Source organism: Caloenas nicobarica, chromosome 1 (assembly GCF_036013445.1).
Source record: "Caloenas nicobarica isolate bCalNic1 chromosome 1, bCalNic1.hap1, whole genome shotgun sequence".
Lineage (NCBI taxonomy): Eukaryota > Metazoa > Chordata > Aves > Columbiformes > Columbidae > Caloenas > Caloenas nicobarica.
Window position 1 is genome coordinate 161,607,503 of NC_088245.1, and position 19,738 is coordinate 161,627,240.

General features: G+C 43.5%; 1 protein-coding gene across 1 annotated transcript; it reads left to right on the forward strand.

The window, feature by feature from the left end:
- Nucleotides 1–474: 474 nt before the first annotated feature.
- DCT (dopachrome tautomerase) lies at nucleotides 475–17,522 on the forward strand. The gene is given in 8 exon segments (XM_065647067.1): nucleotides 475–1,027; nucleotides 9,342–9,641; nucleotides 10,104–10,204; nucleotides 11,241–11,407; nucleotides 13,014–13,193; nucleotides 13,301–13,436; nucleotides 14,849–15,050; nucleotides 17,341–17,522. Coding segments are annotated over 8 exon segments (1,821 nt in total).
- The last annotated feature ends 2,216 nt before the right edge of the window (nucleotides 17,523–19,738 follow it).

Sequence of the window (19,738 nt, forward strand, 5' to 3'; positions counted from 1 at the left end):
CTATTAAGAAGAGAACCCTTCTCTGCTTGCCACTCAGATGTTTAAAGTGCAAGCACTGGAGCTTTGCAGTCAGCAGGTGGAGTCTCCATCCCAAGATGTTAGTACCAGGTTTATTAATTTTTGTTAATGATGAACCTATACCCTCTGCACTTCCAGTTCATTTTCTATTGCTACAGCTTCAGTGGGAAGTATTATCCTGCAGTGAATGAACTGAAAAGAGAAGGGGTTTCCTCATCTATTTATCATCTGTTTACAGGGTTGTAATTAAAAGAATAAGCCTTTTTCTCCAGCCACCTCAGCTAAAACAAGACCATCAATTTCTCAAAGCTCATGGAAGTCCTGGAGAAATAAATCTGAGGCATTCACCCTCCTGACAAGCTTCAGAGCCCACAGAACTTGCTTTCATGCTGGAGCCTTTTCTGCCCTTGATGTCATGTGCAAAACACGAGGATTTGTGCCGTGCTAATCCCTCTAATGAGGGTTTCTCCCAGCCTCTATATAAACCTTGCTCAAAGCCGTGGCTGCTGGGCAGGCACCGCAGAGCCAAAGCTCCTGTCTTTTGAACCGCATTCAAGGCAATTAGAGACCGAGACTAAATAAACACCTGACACCAGCATCCTCAGTGGTGAGAGAGATTATCCCCCTTGGCTGGGGCACGGAGCTGCAGTGAGGCCGGGTTGTCTCACGGCGGAGATCTCCCTGCTCCGCTCACTCAGCCCAGCTGTCATGGGCGCCCTGAGGTGGCTCTTCTGGGCTGGGCTGGGCTACCTGAGCTGCTGCTGTCCCCGCCGGGTGCAGGCCCAGTTCCCCCGTGCCTGCATGACGGTGGATGCCCTTCGCTTGAAGCGCTGCTGCCCAGCCTTGGGGACGGAGCCCAGCAACATCTGCGGGTCCCTGCAGGGCAGGGGACAGTGTCAGGGGGTGCAGGTGGACACTCAGCCCTGGAGTGGCCCCTATACCCTTCGAAATGTGGATGACCGGGAACGGTGGCCCCTCAAGTTCTTCAACCAGAGCTGTCGCTGCACAGGTGAGAGGGGTGCTGGGAGGAGGGGATGGGGGTGAATGGGTCTGCTGACCTTGCTCCGAAGGCCAGAAGCATTCCTGGTGATGTCAGGCATTCAAATATTATCAGTTCCCTAAATATACTGCCATGTTCATGATACTATCAGCACTTTTTCAGAGCAACAGAGCTGAAAAAGTGTTTTCTCCCATGCAAACTTTTGGGTTTTCCTCTCTCCCCCTGAAGCTGTCCCCATAGCCACCCATCACCTTTCTCTGCAGAAGTTTGGATGTTTCTCTGCTGCGTTCAAAGCTCTGTCACTGCTGATCGTGGCTCAGTGAACCTGGATCAGTGTGCATTGATCATAGGACGGTAGACTCAGTGTCCTGAGTTGGAAGGGACCCACAAGGATCACTGAGTCCAACTCCTGTCCCTGCACAGGACAACCCCAAAATTCACCCCATGTGTCTGAGGGTGTTGTCCAGCCGCTTCTTGAACACTGTCACGCCTGGGTCTGTGACAGCTCCCTGAGGAGGGAGGAAGATTTATTCCTCTTGGAGCAGTACTTTGCAGCACAATATACCCCTGCACACTGAAAACGGGTGGATGACTGGCTGTGGTCTTTCCCAGGGTCATTACTTAAGTCTACAACTCACTTTGGTCTGAAATGAGTCCGTACAACCACCAAAGAGGCCATCCTGTCCTTTTCCTCTGCATCTCTGCCCACTCCTTCCAACTTGTGACTTTACATGGGCTTCCATGTTCACATGCTGGGGGCAAAATGGATCAGGGAACCGATGTGCTTGAAGGATAACCTGGCCAAAATGACCAAGTTTTAATAAGAGTAGTTCACTAGTGCTGGCAGGAGGGAGGGGGTAGGAAGGTGAGGTCAGGGCAGGATAAGACAATGGACCCTTTTTCAGCAGCAGCCCTGGTTGGAGGCTTAAGATGAGCAGGAACTGCAGCATCAGCCCAGGATGCTTTGCAGGGCTGGCAGGAGATGGTGCCAGCAGTCAGGAAAAAAGCATGTCTCAAGCACTGAAGTCACCTGCTGGGCAGGTTTCAAATGCAGCCAGGGATTTCTTGTTGGAAAAATAAAGTTGCTTGAATTTTCTAACATGGGAAGAATAGCCTGCTTTCCTTCGATCTGATTCTTAGAACTAGCTGAACTGTTTTGTTTAAAATGCACCTCAGCTTTCACTATCAAAAAAGCCCAGATCAATCCGAGAAAGAAGTGTTGCAGAAAATTTCAGTGCAGAAGGTTCTTTTGCATTGCTGTTATCAACTGAAAACAGAGATGCAGTGGCAGATGACTTAAATGGGTAGATGGTGTTACTGAAGCTCCTCAAAATAACAACAGACTTCATAGTGTAAATCTATTTTTATCTCTTCCTTTGACTAGATTTCAAATGCTTGTGTGGATGTGCTTTTCCAAACACTTTACCAAAAAAAAAAAAGATGTAGTTTCTTTTTCATTTTAAAGGTTCTTATATACTTCCAAAACTAAAGTCAAGTATCACAAACAGGCGCAGACCCTGAGTCAGTACAGCACTGAAGCACATGGGCATACACCAATATTTACGTGGTCTGAGTAATTAGAGCATTAAAACCTGGGAGTAAATTGAAGAATAATGTAGACAGACATGGTCTGCATAGGTAGACATTAGTTTGCTTGTCCAAGCAGAGGTGAGCACTAGTATTTGATATTTGCAGGGCTGGGTCTCAGTTACATGCTCAGAATGTAGTGTCGTTTCATTCAGCCTTCCATCTGCTGAGCTGTCCTCTCTCTTTGGCTCTTTAAATCTGGTTTCTCTGCATTTCTACTCTGTTGTTTTTATTTCATGTGTTGTATTCCTTGCAGTCTTTGTTATCTAAATATACCAGTGATAAAACAGTAAAGGTGGCAGGCATCCTTAAAGAAGATTTTTCAGAAAGGTTTTCTGGGCTCTACTCTGCTGTGATCAGCTTGATGCTGCGTGCAAAGGCGTTTCTAGGAGAACACTAAGAAGTTCACAGCTGCATGGGATTTGAATAGGATTCGATGCTTTTACAATACTGGTGATCATGTGACTGCATCTATTAGCATTTTGTTGTATTTTTTTACTTTGTTTTATATGCCGATTGGCTGTCTGCACACCAGAATTTTAAGTGGTGTGACATGTGGTCTTTTTTTGGCATCTAGGGTGGTGGTACCTATGGTAGTGAATTAAATACGCTCATTCAAAGGGACATAGAACAGTGCACAACTCTATTATTAATGTATCTTATTTTCTGAATGAATGTTATGTACAAGCTGCCTGTTTAAAACGGTTCCTGTCTTGTGCAAATTCCAACCTGTGTGCAAAGGCTCTTTCTAGAGTTTTGAGATTATAAATGTTTGGTCGTGTACTGGTGCCTATCTTGGCACTGTTTAATTTATAGCTTAGACATGGTGTAAACGATAAGCTATGGGAACTCCAGCTGCCATGTAGCTGATTATATCTGGTTAGACAGCACCATTTAAGCATGTCACATAGCTGATGGCTGTATGGCAGGAAACCTGGAGGAGCCATGAGGAACAGGGATCAGCATTTTCCAAAGAGGAGGATTCTAGAGTTCTCACAATAAATGACTTCATTGGAGCTTTCTGCTAGAAACTTAATAGCTAAGCATAAAAGGAACTTTGAACATTTGGCTGTCTGTTGTAGCTGTTCACTGAGGAAAAAAATGTCTTAAAATCACATCCATCCAGGTCTGGGTGCAGAATGTTTCCAAAAAAAGATCCAGCTTTACTTCCCACTTTTTGTACAGAGAGCCTTGTTCAAAAAGACATAAATCTGCTGCTTGCTGCATGTTTCACTCAGTGTGTTGGTGGCAGCAAAATCAGAATATCTAGAAAAAAGATGTGGCATGAATGTAGCTGTGAGGTTGCAAAAAATTTTTAGTTCCCGTCTGATTTTAGTTTTGAATCCATCATATTTGTTGTACGATTGGTTTGGAGACACCTAATATTAATTCAATTTATATAAATTCTTAAACTGAAATGACCTGATGATAGTTCCTGACAGCATACTATGTGAAGGGGAATATGGTCATTTGTATTTCAATAAGCTGTATGTGTTGACACAGAAAAAATGTTGAATGCACCAGTTTAGATGACTCTGAAAATTGACATTTGTAGCTAATTACACGACAAAGTTGTATTTCAGTGGTATAATTAAATTTAGTGCAGAAGAATACTGGTTTAGAAGACTTAAGAACTAAATGCTAGTTTGACATCTAAAGGATAAAATTGTACTAATATGATACAGATCTGGTGTAGCATTTAAAAAACTTAGTACAGAAGATTATTGTGAAAAAACCACTGCAATCAGTCATGCGTTTGCTAGTAGAGATTGTGACAGTGATTAAACAATGATGTAGTTTGAGTTTACTGAGGAGTTAAAAATAATTATAATTCATCATTTTTCCTGACACTTTCTGATTTTGACATGTGGACATGTGTTGAACATTACTTTATTCTTTTTTTTTCCGCAGTAGTTTTCTTTTAAAAAAATAAAATCTTTTTAATTCCTGTGCAATATATAATCATGCTGGGGAGAGAAATTTTAAACTCTAGTGTTCAGCTGTAAGCAAATTGCCAGTTAAGCCATGTAGCTGATATGATGGCCTTCCTATTAAGTGAAAATGAGCTTTTGAAGTAGTTCTAAAATACACTTCATTGACTTATAGTAGGGCAATGTGGCTGTAGGATAATACTAAATTATAGCCATACCTTGATGACCCTGTTAGAGCCTGTGCTAGGTACAGATCTTCCACATCCTGCAGCCTAACAGTATGTCCAAATGAAGAGCTAGAAGAGAGAGAGATCTAACCATTTGTCTCACGTGGTAGCAATCCTGATCCTACCCTTGGGATACTGCAGTATGCTGGCGTTTCAAATCTAATGTCACTCCTGTTCTAATTAAATGGCTAAAGAAGTCTGAAAAGGAGCCCTTTCTCCCCATCCGATAAACGATGAGTATTCAGCTGGTCTCTGTAGAAGGAAGAGGTGCTTAGGCAGCTGCCTAGATTTCATCTTGGTACAATAAAACAAGACAGGGGATGGTGAGTGTTGGATGGATTCCTTTTTTACTGAATAAAAGACACTGAGTTGATGGAATTACTAATTTATGTTATGTTCAGTGTCTGAAGGCCAACGGCATGCTATGACTTTGCTCAGAGGTAGAGAAATCCCTGTCTCTGAGCTCGGGCAATCACTGGGGTTGAGAATGAGCTACAGTGGTACGTAGTAACTGCTGTTAGCATATACCAGTGATGTGTGTGAGCACATACCAAGTGTCATGCCCTAAAAAGTGTTATTTTCTCAGTGTCATACCCATAGAATGGCTCAGTGGGAGAAGTACATGGACATAGTGCCTACAGCAACAGCTAGGTTGACCTAACTTGACCAGGAAAGAGCACCATTAATGATGATGGGATTAGGCATGGAAGAAAACAGCTCTTGAGGCATATGATCCCATCTCCAGACAAAAGGTTTAGTGGGGAAGACGCCTGAGATGATTTTTTTTTTTGCTTGGGTCATTCCTGGAATCACTGGAACAAGCAGGGAACATTTGGGCCCCAACCGTGACATAATTTCGTGGCTGTGAACCAGAACAAACTCCGCACTGTATTCTCTAGGAACCACAAGGCATGAGAATAACCTCAGTTGTCCCTGGCATAGCCTCAGAGAGGTAGTACACTGAGTTGCTATGTGTTAGTCACTGAAGGCAAAAAATGCTAAGGCATGAATACTTGCATGTTCTTATGGTCCCTGTGTTCAAAAGAATCTTGAAAGGCTCTCTCTGTCTTGCTGACAATGTCTACTGTGTGCTATACACTGGTACTACAACGCAATCATAGAACAGTTTGGGTTGGAAGGGACCTCCAAAGGTCATCCAGCCCAACCCCCCTGCAAAGACCAGGGACATCTTCAACTAGATCAGGTTGCCCAGAGCCCCGTCCAGCCTGGCCTGGAATGTCTCCAGGGATGGGGCATCTACCACCTCTCTGGGCAACCTGGGCCAGTGTTTCACCACCCTCATTGTAAAAAAATTCTTCCTCATGTCTAGCCTGAATCTCCCCTCCTTTAGTTTAAAACCATTACCCCTTGTCCTATTGCAACAGACCCTGCTACAAAGTCTGTCCCCACCTTTCTTATTGGCTCCTTTTAAGTACTGAAAGGCCACAATAAGGTCTCCCCAGGGCCGTCTCTTCTCCAGGTTGAACAATCTCAACTCTCTCAGCTTGTCCTTGTAGGAGAGGTGTTCCAGCACTCTGATCGTTTTTGTGGCCTCCTCTGGCCCCTCTCCAACAGGTCCATGTCTTTCCTGTGCTGAGGGCTCCAGAGCTGGATGCAGAACTCCAGGTGGGGTCTCGCTAGAGCAGAGCAGAGGGGCAGAATCACATCCTTTGACCTGCTGGCCGTGTTCCTTTTGATGCAGCCCAAGATATGATTGACCTTCTGAGCTGTGAGAGCACATTGCTGGTTCATGTCCAGCTTTTCATTCACCAGTACCACCAAGTCCTTTTCCTCAGGGCTGCTCTCAATCCCTTTGTCCCGCAGCCTGTATTGATACCAGGGGTTGCCCTGACCCAGATGCAGGACCTTGCACTTGGCCTCATTGAACCTCATGAGGTTTGCATCAGCCCACTTCTTGAGCTTGTCCAAGTCCCTCTAGATGGCATCCCATCCCTCAGGCGTGTCAACTGCACCACTCTGGTGTCATCTGCAAACTTGCTGAGCGTGCGCTCAATCCCATTGTCTGTCATTGATGAAGATATTAAACAGTACTGGTCCCAGTACAGACCCCTGAACAACACCACTTGTCACTGATTTCCATCTGGACACTGAGTCATTGACCACTACCGTCTGGATATTACCACTGAATCAATTCCTCATCTACCAAACAGTCCACCCATCAAATCCATCTCTCTCCAATTTAGAGAGAAGGATGTTGTGAAGGACCACGTAAAGGGCCTTACAGAAGTCCAGATAGACAACATCCGTGGCTCTTCCCTTGTCCACTGATGTAGTCATTCCATCATAGAAGGCCACTAGGTCAGTCAGGCAAGACTTGCCCTTGGTGAAGCCATGCTGGCTGTCTCAAATAACCTCCATGTCTTCCATGTGCCTTAGCATCTTTTCCTTGATATTTTCACTCAGTAAAAGCTCATGTCCTATTGAAAAGTGTCTGGTGAAGTGGTGGGATGAATGGACCCCTTGGATGACTTCACAGATTAGATGGTTGAGGGGAAAAATCCTGTAGAGCATCAATTATATATAATTAGCACCTGCCCAAGGGAAACAGGTGAGGAGTCATTGGTCTACCTGGCTCCAGATGCCATACAGGTGGAGAAAAGCTTTTTTCCCATGAAGATAAGTCATCGTTTCAGGCTTTTGCTAATTGGGCATCGTGGGCATCAAAAGCTGTATAGTTTCAAAGGGCCTTCACTGAGGGAGGAGTAGTCACTATCAGAGCCTCAACAAGTGACTGGTGGAGTTTTCTTCTGGTACCAAGACTAGATGGGACAAATGTGGTTCTACACTAACTTTGGTTCTGTTAGTGCTATATTTCTGTGTGATGCTTATTCAGTGTTGTGAGTAGATGGATTGTTTGATTTATTGGAAGCGTGACCACCAATCTCAAAAAGGTTGTTGATAGATCTTTTCAATGGTTAATTCCTGCTTCACTCCCCTTCTCTCAAAAAGGGTTGAATTGTGCCTTTGGGTGTGAGGGGCCAACAGCTACTTTCCAGAAGTTAATGATCCATGTACTGAAATTTGTGCAATATACATGGCCTAATTATTCTTGATATTTATCATCTAGTCAGAACAGTCTGGAGTATGTGATGAGCCCTAATAGCTAGGCTGAGTTGTCAAGAACAAGCAAGTATACAGGTAATGGAGTACATCAAATTTACAACAGCAAATGTGGTCTTCTGATGGGGCTCTCAGGATACCGTGATAAAATCAGCCTTCCATGTTGCTTAACCTAGGACTAGCCATAAGCTACACAGCCTTCTTGATAACAGCCCTTGTAACCTTGAGGGTCTTTGAAATTGGTAATAAGCCCCCTAGCCCTGACAATCTGAAATCTTACTTTAGCGTTAACTATTGTTTTGTTTACAGACTCAACCCTACAGCCTAAGGATGTCTGCCATCCAGGAACTCTTCATAAGCCACTTCCCCTTCTCCATGTTAGCCTGAAGCCTGTCCTGGGTCTAGCAGCACCTATATGTGTGGGGGGCAGTGAGATTTTGTGGCATTTTGGAAGACAATTGGCATGGTTATTGTGGAGTGAGCGCGTGTGTGGGGTTGGAAGGAGAGTGGGCTTAGGGAGTCTCAGTGCAGATTTTGGAGAACTGAGTGGAGATCCCAGAGGAGCTCTGGTTGTCCCTCCTCTCCCTTCTTCCCCTGGCAGCAATGCCCACTGCCCAACGCCACTGCTATGCCAGCAGCTTCCCCGTGTGAGGGCAGGAGGCAGATGTCCACTGCAGGAATGGGCCTTCCCTGTCTCCCCCGGCACCAAAAAAAGATGAAGTGGGGCCTCTCTGTTGCTGCTGGCAGTCTGCCATGGTGGGCGAGAGGCCGTGCTGAAAGCAAGCTCTGCTTTCCTGGGCTCTTCCACCACACTAGAGGGTCTGAGCTAGCAGTCTGGAGCGCACCCGATTACCCGCCTTAGAAGCCATGCCAGTGGGGAATGGCGGTACCATAGTGTTTCTCAGGCTCTTGTTGCAGCACCATTTGTTTAATAATGCTTAAAGTGTGACTGGCAGCACCCCTGGTTCTTGTCCTGGGTTGTGTTTGGTCCCAGGTACACTGTTAACAGACGTTAGTTTTTCCTAAGTTTTGTCCTTAAGAGAACTGTTTTGTTTGTGGATTTTTTTCTGTGCTTAAGGATCCACATGAGCTGACCCTTTTTTGGGTTCGATCCTGGAAGTCTGGGAGTATTCGTGAGCCAATTAAGCGACACACTTCACGCTGTGCTTAACCTGAAGTGCTCAGCCTTCTGTTCAGTGAGACTCCTCACGTGCCCAAGGCCTCCATGGAGCTCTTAGCACCTTGAGGTGTCAAGCCCCTTACTCAGCGCCTCACCTCCCCAACCGGCTGAGTGTGATTCTTGGCCCTGCCGTGGCTCTGGGAAGCGAGCCATCCTCCTAGTTGGGCAATTGGCAAAGCTGCCGGTTTGCTCAGCTGCCATTCCTTCCAGGAAATGGCTTCTCCAGGCAAAAAGAGCGATAATTCTTAATTCTTCTGCATTTCAGTTAGTTTTCTCTGATTTATGATGTCATGACCGCTCTTTCCCTCTTGATTCAGGAAACTTTGCTGGCTATAACTGTGGTGACTGCAAGTTTGGCTGGACTGGCCCCAACTGCAACGTGAGGAAGCCACCAGTTGTCAGGAAGGATGTCCACTTCCTGACAGCAGAGGAGAGAGAGCAGTTCTTTGATGCCCTAGACCGTGCGAAGACAACTGTGCACCCAGACTATGTAATTGCAACTCAGCACTGGTTAAGTCTGCTCGGCCCCACTGGAGAGGAACCGCAAATTGCCAACTGTAGTATCTATAACTACTTCATTTGGCTTCATTACTACTCAGTCAGAGACACGCTATTAGGTTAGTGCTCTTCTTATCCAAGGGGCTCTGCAGGTAAAGGAAAGGGTGAAAAGTATGTTGGCAGGTTATGGAAAATGCGGAGGTCGTCTTGATAGATACGTGGTGTAAGTCCTGCAGCTGAGCAAGAGAACGAGATAACATGGCACATATTAGCAAGGAGCTAGGATTTTAGACAATAAGACCACTTCTTAAGCTCAAAATCCACTAAGGTGATAAGAAATCTTCAGAATATCCAACTTTTGGGGCAATGTGAAGTTTTGAGAGACACTGAAGGAGGACTCCACAGAGGAGTTTGTTTCACTTGTCCCATGTAAATGATGTAGCTTCTGATGTGTGCACTTATTCCAAAGCTGCAGAGCTGAAGCTTTTTGTTTAACTCCACTCCAGGCAATAGAAGAAAGTGCTGTCTTTCTGTCGAGCCTCATTTGGTGCCTAAGTGCTTATTTTATCTTCACTTTGTAGGACCTGGCCGCCCCTTCACAGGTATTGATTTCTCCCATCAAGGACCGGCCTTTGTTACTTGGCACAGGTATCATTTGCTGTTGCTGGAGAGAGACCTGCAGGTTAGCTGAACAGCCTTGCCCTTTCCTCATGCAGCTTCTCTCTTTTTCTATGTGACTTTGTTGAGCCAGCCAAGGGTAAGCTATTTCCTAGGACAGATTCTTACCCAAACTCCCAGGAGTGGTTGCTCATTGATCTTTTTTCGTTTAAAGTAAAATTAGTACTTTCAAGACACTGAGGACTAAACAGTTTCTCACTGTGAACAATGACGTGTGGAGATTTTTTTTCTTCATCTTCACAACGGAAGACAGAAGATGTGAATCAACAGTATTTATTAATAAAATCAAAGCAACACCTACACATAAAACTTGTTAACAGATATTGTCTGCTGATGAAGATACCCTCCTAATGAAAGCAACTCTAAATATTACCCCTTTAAATGTGCCATGCTATATATTGAATACATGCATATATTTAGCAATAAATCTTTAAAATAAATATATGTTAATGTACCTGGCAGTCGGTTACCAAAGCATTGACTCATTTTTAATTGCACTACTTTTACATTGACCATATTACTGTATTTTAGCCTTGGAGATCTCTAATGAAAATGTTTGGCATCAAAATAGCTGCAGGATCTCACTTGCGTGAAATTGTTTCTAACAAGCAAACATGAGCAAATTCACTGTATTCCTCTGTTAATAAAAGTTCAGAGTTTCCCTAGGGCTAACCTTTCTGGAGCAAAAGCAAACCGCATGCACAATTTTACCCATTGTCCATTATCACTCAGAAAACCTCTTAGTTGCTTAAGACTCGATTAATCTCTGCTCCTGCTCTCCTGCCTGGTCTCTGAGTTGGTAGAAAGCCTGACATGGCCAAAAGAAGTTCAGCCCAACAGTAGAGAAACTAGTGACAAGGTCTTTGCTTGGACTGACTTAATGGCCCAATCTTTTGAAAGGAGTTGGAGCAGCACTTGGAAGTGCGTGTAGTTGAAATGGAAATTGAAAAGCAGAATACCCAGTGAAAACCTGCAGGAGTCCCTTTCTTCCTCTTTCCTTTGAAGGTGATTCCCTACTAATGCTTTTCTGTTCATTGCAGCGGCTGATCGGCAATGACTCCTTCGCGCTGCCCTACTGGAACTTCGCCACGGGTAGAAATGAGTGTGACGTCTGCACGGACCAGCTCTTTGGAGCATCACGACTGGATGACCCAGAGCTGATCAGCCTGAGCTCCAGGTTCTCCCGCTGGCAAATAGTTTGTAACAGGTATGAGAATACCTAGGGCAAGCTTGCATACCAAACAAACCTTGCTTTCATTTAGTATTGACAGCACAGGCTGCTCTCCCGGTGTGAGTGAGCATCAGGAAAGGAGCCAAGACGTCATTTTGAAACTGGAAGTCACCATTGCTTTGTGTGTAGATGATGCTGTGTATATTGGAAGTATATTTTTCTAGGATGATTCTTTTGGTACGGGATTTTAGTCAATTCATCCAAATTGAAGCTGCCAAGAGTCTGAAGAGTTTGCACGTTGGCATGTCCTTTTTAAGGAAGAGATGCCTATATGTTGGTTTTCTGTAACAAACACCCAACTGATTTTGGCAGCAGAAACAGAAAACTATTTTGGTATATAGGAAGCTAGAGATAGGCAGAAAAATATTTTCCCTTGTATTGGGTGAGATCTTAACCCTTATATATTTAGTGCAGTTTGGGAATTGACTTCAAAGTGGCTGAGATTTCACATGAAAAGCAACACAGAAACAGCCAGGAGCTTGCTGCCAGCTCTCTGTAGGCATGTACTGATTTGGGTGAGGGCAGGGCTTTGACATGAAGGATTGGGCCGCTACGACATAAGATGCTGCTGGTTACAATACTCATAAAACGTTCTTCTGTTAGCTCCAGGGCAGCTTGCAGTCAGTCAGACGGAGGTACCAAGAGCTCAGGGCTTTTCAAAAGAGTGTCTTTTTCTGGATACCTAAAGAACTACTTGAAATTCTATCTTTAGGCAGCAGTTGGCTTTAAACCTTGCCCCTACTTTTTCTCTAAGATAATATTTTTTTCCTTGAAAACTGAAGTGAATAAACTTTTGCCTTGCCAAGGGTAAACAAAGAAAGGCTTTTGTTTACTTCAGGAGTTTCTGAAAATGCCATCTTTTTTTATACTGAATAGCACTGAAATTCTTTCACAAGTGTTACACTATTTTTTTCCTCTTCCTTCCCTCTTTTTCTCCCTGATATAAACTACTTTCTTCCCATTAGCTAGTAGGCAAACTTGCAACAGCAGGTTATTCTCCAGGCCCTGAACAAGAGGATGTAATGCATTGCAGTTGCTTTTCTTCCGAAGAGGATGAGGGATGGAAAGTGAAATCATGTTTTCTGTCATTCCTTGCATTTTCTTAGCCCACCCCACAGGAGGACTTTCCTGTTTATTTTCCTCTTCGTTAAGAGTTAAAAACCCTCATCCTTACCTAGGACTGAAAGGTTTTCAATTCAAAAGACTCTTTGAGATTCTCTGGCAAAAACTGTTCTTCCAAAGACCCTTGGGTGGGAAGTAGGCATGAAGGGAGTTGTGCTTGCCTTTTCTAAAGCATCCCCTCTCTGTCAAGAATGAGCCTGGTGAGTCTTGGTCCGAATGACTGATGGCCCAGAGAGGTCACAGAGCCTCAAGAAGACATAGCACGGTGGCAGTCCTGCGATAACTTCATGTCCCGGACAATGGGAGGTGAACCCAGATGCCTCAGGAGATCCCGGTCCCTAACCCCTGCTCTCCTCTGACATGTACAGCCGGGACCTCTTTTATACTACAGGAGAAAATGCCAACAAGCCAGGCATCATCACCCTCTTCTATCTTGTTCCTCTTTCTGTTTCATGCTCAGTTTGGATGACTACAACCGCCTGGTCACGCTGTGCAACGGGAGCGATGAAGGGCCGCTGCGGCGGAGGCCGGCCGGGGGCTCCAGCGAGCAGCTGCCCACCACGGAGGACGTCAGGAGGTGCCTTTCCCTGCAGGAGTTCGACAGCCCCCCCTTTTTCCGCAATTCCAGTTTCAGTTTCAGGTTTGTCCTTCGGCTCCTCCAGAGCTGACTGAGTCACGGGTTTTTCTTTACGTGTGTGTTTGTCAGAAAAAATATGGTTACTTGGTGCTGCTTTTACCCATCCACAGGAATGCGCTGGAGGGCTTCGATAAACCAGGTGGAGCCCTTAACTCGCCAATGATGAACCTTCATAATTTGGTTCACTCTTTCCTGAATGGCACCAGCGTTCTACCCCATGCAGCTGCCAATGATCCCATCTTTGTGGTATGTCTTTTCCCCCCAGAGTGCGTGGTAGTGTCTGTGGCTCAAAGGCAGCTGGCTCACCAGAGGTGTGCAAAACAGAAGTAAAATAAATCCTTTAAATAGAAAAGGATAAGTTTTTTCTCTTTTTTTGGACATTGCCATGCCTGCATAATGGTCAAAAGCAGAAAGAAACCTCAGGGTGATTTGTAAAATATAAAATAAGTTTCTAGGGAAAAGAGCTGCTATTCCAAGTCATGTTGTCCTAAATCCTTTCATTAGGTGGTATCTAAATTTAATAGCTTATATCTGACAATTTTATGGCAACAAGATAAACTGAAAGTGAGGTTAGTTATTTTTAGAGTAGTAGACTGAGTAGTTTGTTTCTTTGTTTAACACTTCACCGGCTAAAAGGAAGCACATCTAATTTCAGGGTCTCTCGGGGAATAGAAATAATGTGATTTCACTGGCGCATTGGTACATTGCTGCACTGCAATAAGCAGCACAAACAGCAATGCGCAAATAAAAAGCCAACAGTTGACTCTGCTTACACATCTTTCCTAATAAATTAACGCCAATTTCTTTTCCTCTTTGTTAGATTAAACCACAGTGATTATATAGAGAAATTCTAATACAATTATTTTCTTTCTTACTTTTATTTTGGCTTTACTATCTTTTGTTGGAAAAAAATAGCCCAAATACTTATGTACTGGTTGTCCAGCTTATTTCCTTAAAAATTCTTTAGTTTCTTCATTAATTCCTCTCTTGCACAATGAAATCCTCATTTCACTATGCTATAATTTTATATGCAAGATTATTTTCCATGAAATATTTTCAAAGTTTTTTCCAGGGTCGTAATTAAAAAACATAAGTGCATCAAAAAATAATTTGAACTGCCCCAGACATTTGTAGTAGTTGTCTGAACTCAACTTGGAAACAACTTCCCTGTATTTGTAGACCTCTAGACTCACTGGGCAAGATCTGATCAAATTCGTGGGTACCTGCAGCTGTGAGACTGGTGGCACACTATCAAATGAGCATGAAGGAATCAAATTTCTTGCAATTTTGCATACCTCTTCAAACATGAGAGAGAGTAAAATATGTTTTAGAGGTACATTCGCCTGAATGAACTCAGTGGGCCCTCACTCAAGAGGACAGACCTGCCCATTCACAGTGAGCTGATATTAAACTGTCTGGAGAAAGAGCTTATTACGAACAAGCAGCAACAGGGATGTATACAGCGAAATGTCCCATGCAGGAGATCAGTTTACTCCATTCTCATGAGCTTTCCTGGTTTCCCGTTCTGGAGAACCTACTGAAATTAAGTTACCCTCTTCTCTCCCAAAAGCTGCTGCCACCTTAGGCGATAGCATTTTAAATACTGTTGAGTTCAGAAAGAGCTTAGTAAGTCTGCTTATCCATGCCTGTATTTGCAGGTTCTTCACTCCTTTACTGATGCCATCTTTGATGAGTGGATGAAGAGGTTTAACCCCCCTGACAATGCCTGGCCTGAGGAGCTGGCCCCCATCGGTCACAACAGATTGTACAACATGGTCCCTTTTTTCCCTCCTGTCACCAACGACGAGCTCTTCCAAACCGCGGAGCAGCTGGGCTACACCTATGCCATTGACCTGCCAGGTACGTCTCAGAGGTGTGGAGGCTGTTCCAGGCCAAGAGATGAGAGCTCATGTTTTCCATTACACCAGGCACCTTTCGCAAAACACTTGGGTCTATTCACCTGCTCACTAGCAATCACATGTTGTAGCACAGCTAGTTACAACTCACCAGATAAACTGTGGTAACTACAAGTGTGCACACCCTTAGTTTGCTCTGCTGCAAAACACATCAACAAACTGCTCCGGCATTGACGAAGGTGCTCCTTTTGGGGTTGAGGAGTCTTTGATTTTGACTCTTGCTCCCAGCACTCTTCATGCCTGTTACAGGATCCTTGAACCTGTAAGAGTTCAGATGCTCTGCCAGGGAGATTGTCTGGCTAATGCCGGCTGTTAGAAAATACTTGTTTTGCACAGGGCCCTGCATGATACTGTGCCATGAATCTCATTAGAGAAGAATTCAATTAATCTTTGAATACCCAGGAAAGATGTACCTGGGTATTTTGTGTTATAAACCCCCAGTTTTAAAGATTTTCCTTGCCCATAGGTGTGATATGCCTTAGGGTTTGTCTATTCATTGAAATTACCTTTAATACAAATGAGATAAAGACAAAATAAACAAGAAAACAAAGTATTTATGCACAAAATCCAAAATTTGCAACATGATTTACAAATATTTGTAAAAGGCGCAGGTGTAAGAAATACATGAAAACCGTGCTTAAGCTGCTTTACCAAAGATTAAATATGAGCCACTTTGGTATTCCTTTGAAAGGCAATAAGTGCTTATCTGTCCCCGTGTAGCCTCATCTAGGTGTTCCTGCTCCGGCAGGGGGATTGGACTAGATGATCTTTTGAGGTCCCTTCCAATCCCTAAAATTCTGTGATCTAGTTTATGTGGCCAGGAATTTCTTCTAAATGCTTACCATGCATCTGTGCTTTTAATCTCTGGAGGCTTTTTAAAGGTCTATAGACTGCAAAAGATTGTCCTTGTCCTCAGGCTGCACTCATGCAGGGCAGCCCTGACTTGTGGACACATGCTAGCTGCTTCTGCAGTGCTTTTCTCAGGGGTGTCCCCAGAATTTCCCCTGAGAATTTAAACTTCTCCTTTTATGGAGTTTAAGTTTTCCTCCCTCTGGACCACTGTGCCACTGCTGCTTTGGAAATGCTGCTGCCCCTTGGGTGTGAGGTACCCAGAGAGGAGCAAAGGCAGCTTGTGATTCTGCTGCTTCTCGACTCCCACTGAAGTAAACTGTAATCTCGCTGTGAAGCAGCATATTTATTGCTGTCTGCATGGTCAGTGTTCAGAAAATACAGTTTTTACATTAAAACCTTTCTCTTTTATCTGAATATATAACTTGCTAATTCTACTTCATGTAACCACATTAGAAATCAACATAGGTTATATATTGCTGGCTCTCATTTGAGAGATGGTAAAGTGGTAAAAAAATTAATTTTGGGATCTTACTGAATTTGGGCATGATTGCTTTCAACTCTTTTGTTGACAGAGACTACAGATTGGGGGACTCAGCTTCTAGTTGCTTTCGTAGTCAGTGTGACATCTCCTTGAGCCATTTGGATTTAAGCTTGTATGTCCAAGTACCTTTTAAATTCCTGAAATAATTTGAGAGTTTTTTGCGAATACCTAGTCAAACGTAATTATTGCCATATTGGTATATGTAGCATTTTTCAGAACAGGACAGCAGGCAGTTGTTGCTTCTGAAAGCATAAATGAAAACACGAAATAAAATTATTCAACCAAGTGGAGCACGGTTATTATAAGAACAGACAGTATTATCTTAGAAGACAATGGTTCCCTAGAAGTGGTTCAAAATCAGCAGGTGCGGTCTGGAGCTGGTCAGCAGAACAACACTGAGTACTGTTTTCAGTTAAAAGTTTGTGGTCTGTAGGAATGTTTGAGTGTTTTCTGTTGATGAAATTAACTTGGAAATAGCTACGCTGAAATTATAGAAAGAATTATAGAAAGAATTGCTTAAATAATTCATAATTTTGGCCCAATTAGATAAGAAAATGGCCTTTTTGTTTTGTTACTGTTAATCTTTCCTGTTCTCAACACTTTAATTTGTATGAAAGGCTGAAATTTAAATTCAGCTGTAGACTTCTCTGGCAGGAAACATCCCTGACTCTGGCATGCTTGTCAGTTACACGGTGCATTACCAGCTTCCCATGCAGGCGCTGGGTCTCTAAGCCACACAAGTAATCATAATTACCAGGCTGCAGCATATTTTCTTTCTTCCATGTGATTTGAGAAACAAAATTTATGGACTGTCCTCACTTCAGACATTTTGTGTTTCCAGATTCACTTGAAGAAACGCAAGCCTGGGCTGTCATGGTTGGAACCACAACTGGAGGAGCATTTATAGCTCTGGCTACGCTTTTTCTGCTGCTTGTACTTTTCCTGCACCGAAGGCAGAGAAGAGGTTTTGAACCACTGATGAACGTGAGCTTCAGCCCCCAAAAGTACACGGAAGAGGCCTAATGCCCTTGCTTTGTTTCGTTGCTCATTCTTGTAGGAAGTGACCTTGATTGCCTTATTGAGATCTTAGCTGAGGATTTATCACACGCTCCTTCGGCAGCTGACTACATTGTTCTCACTGAGGTTTTCCCATTATCTAGTGAATTGTTAATATATGAAGTCTCTGGGTACAGATGTGCAAGGCCCAAGACAGGCTAAACTTTTCTCATTACCCACATTATCTGGAGTGCGTGACACTTGCAAGTCATCCTCTATAGATTTAGATTGAGACAGCTAAGAATCTAAATAGAAGAAAACCAGCTTGAATAACCAAGATAACTTTTCACCTGAATGTATTTTTAATTTCATTTAGCAGCTCAGAGATGTGCTGGAAGTTATTAACTCTACATATATATTTGAATAACATATTATTTTTACAGTTATCAATAAATATTCTGAATAAAGTAGTCTTTTTCTAAGGTTCAAAATGTTTCATGCTGTTTCACAAAACACTATAGGAACTCCCTGGTTATGGTTTATTTTAGAATCATGATCAATTCCATGTCATTTACAGTCAAGCTGATGTTAGCAGTAGGTAAACCTCCAAACTCAAATTCTCCTGAAATTTAAGAGCAGGATTTCCCTGACAGATAAATATACACTTGTGTTTTACCTCTGTGTTAGGGACCTGTGACAGAAGTTGAGAATGGTGCTTGTCCTTCTCTATTTTGACTCTGCTGCACTGTTTCATGAATTTAGACCTAAATTTCCCAGGACTGAAGACTGAGCTAGCTCTCATTACCCAGGTCTGCAGGTAAGGGATCAGATTTGGATGCGGCATTCCCTATACCCCATCTTAAACACTCCTTTATATATTCCCCATGTATTTCTTTATTTAGACATATATTTGGACCATATTTTGTTTGCTCTCCCATGTTATCTTGAGAGAGGGTTTTTATGGAGCAAATGAAGTCCTGAACAGATCATGTCAGATTTGTTGCATAATATGTTATGTTAATGGAGTGCACAGATTTTGTGTTTTGTGAGGTCCTGAGTCTTAGAAAAACTCTGCTTTTGTAGCCTTGAATAAAAAATTCCTGTTAGCAATGCTTTCTGATATTTCTTCTAGGTCTGCTCAATACTAGCCATGTGGACTAGAAAGATCTCAGTAGATATTCACATATACTTAGTTTGAATATGAGGAACTCACAAAACTTATGTCTAAAATGTGGACTTTTTGGGACAAAGAAAAGTTACGATTTGCTCACCACACACTCAGGTAGTCCTTGCTGCAGCAGGTGGACAATGATGTCCTGCTGTTTCTGCTGTTCTGTGGTGCCTTTGGGGGTTCCCAGCACACATGTTGCTGGCTTATGCCCAATATGTCAGTGATTGGAGCTCTTTTTGTGCGGCTGCTCAGCCCAGTACCCTAGCTTCTGATTCAGGTTGCCTTTTGAGGGCTTTTACCATGTAGGGACAAACATTAATTGGTGCTGAGCACATCAGCTGAGGTCTCCAGAAACCTGGCTTGGGCATGTGTCATATCACTTGGACCCTGATCAGTGTCAGTCTGAAGCTGGGTCTGAAGTCTCCACATGTCCTTCTCAAGGGGGAGATGTCAGCCACCTTCCAGCACAAGACAGTTAGTCTTCACATGCACCAGGTCCTGCTAAATGGTGATTTAGAGAGGTGGTGTTGGATGGAGATTGACACCTTTTTGTCCTTCATGTGGTGTGAATGCCACAGTTTAGGAGACAGATGAGGCTGCTACTTCCAAGGGTGAATCAGATTTTTCCTTGGGGTCACAGGACATAGTGTGTGCCCAACTAGCTTCACCACCTTGGAGGTTTGGATACTGCTGCCCCAAGTGTTTGCTGCCCTGGTTATGGGCAAGTGACAGTGGCAGTGAGGTGGAGGAAGGAGAGAGACAGGGGAGAAATGTAAAAAAAGTGGCATAGCAACTAACTTGTTAGAACTAATTTTGCTAAGAGCCGGAGGGTTAAACATGGGAGAGTTTCTCCGTTCTCACTTGTAAATTGAGTAGAAAGATGTTTTCCTTTCCAGAAGAAAAGCAATGAGGGCATTAGATTGATACTATGCACTTAAAAAATGTTAAGGTCAAAGATCCGTGCATTACTCTTTCCACTCGCTGAGCCTTAGTTTAATGATTAGGACTTTAAAACCGTGGCTGGTCGTAACAGTTGCTTGTAAAATCTGACTGAAGCAAGCTCTATAGCAAA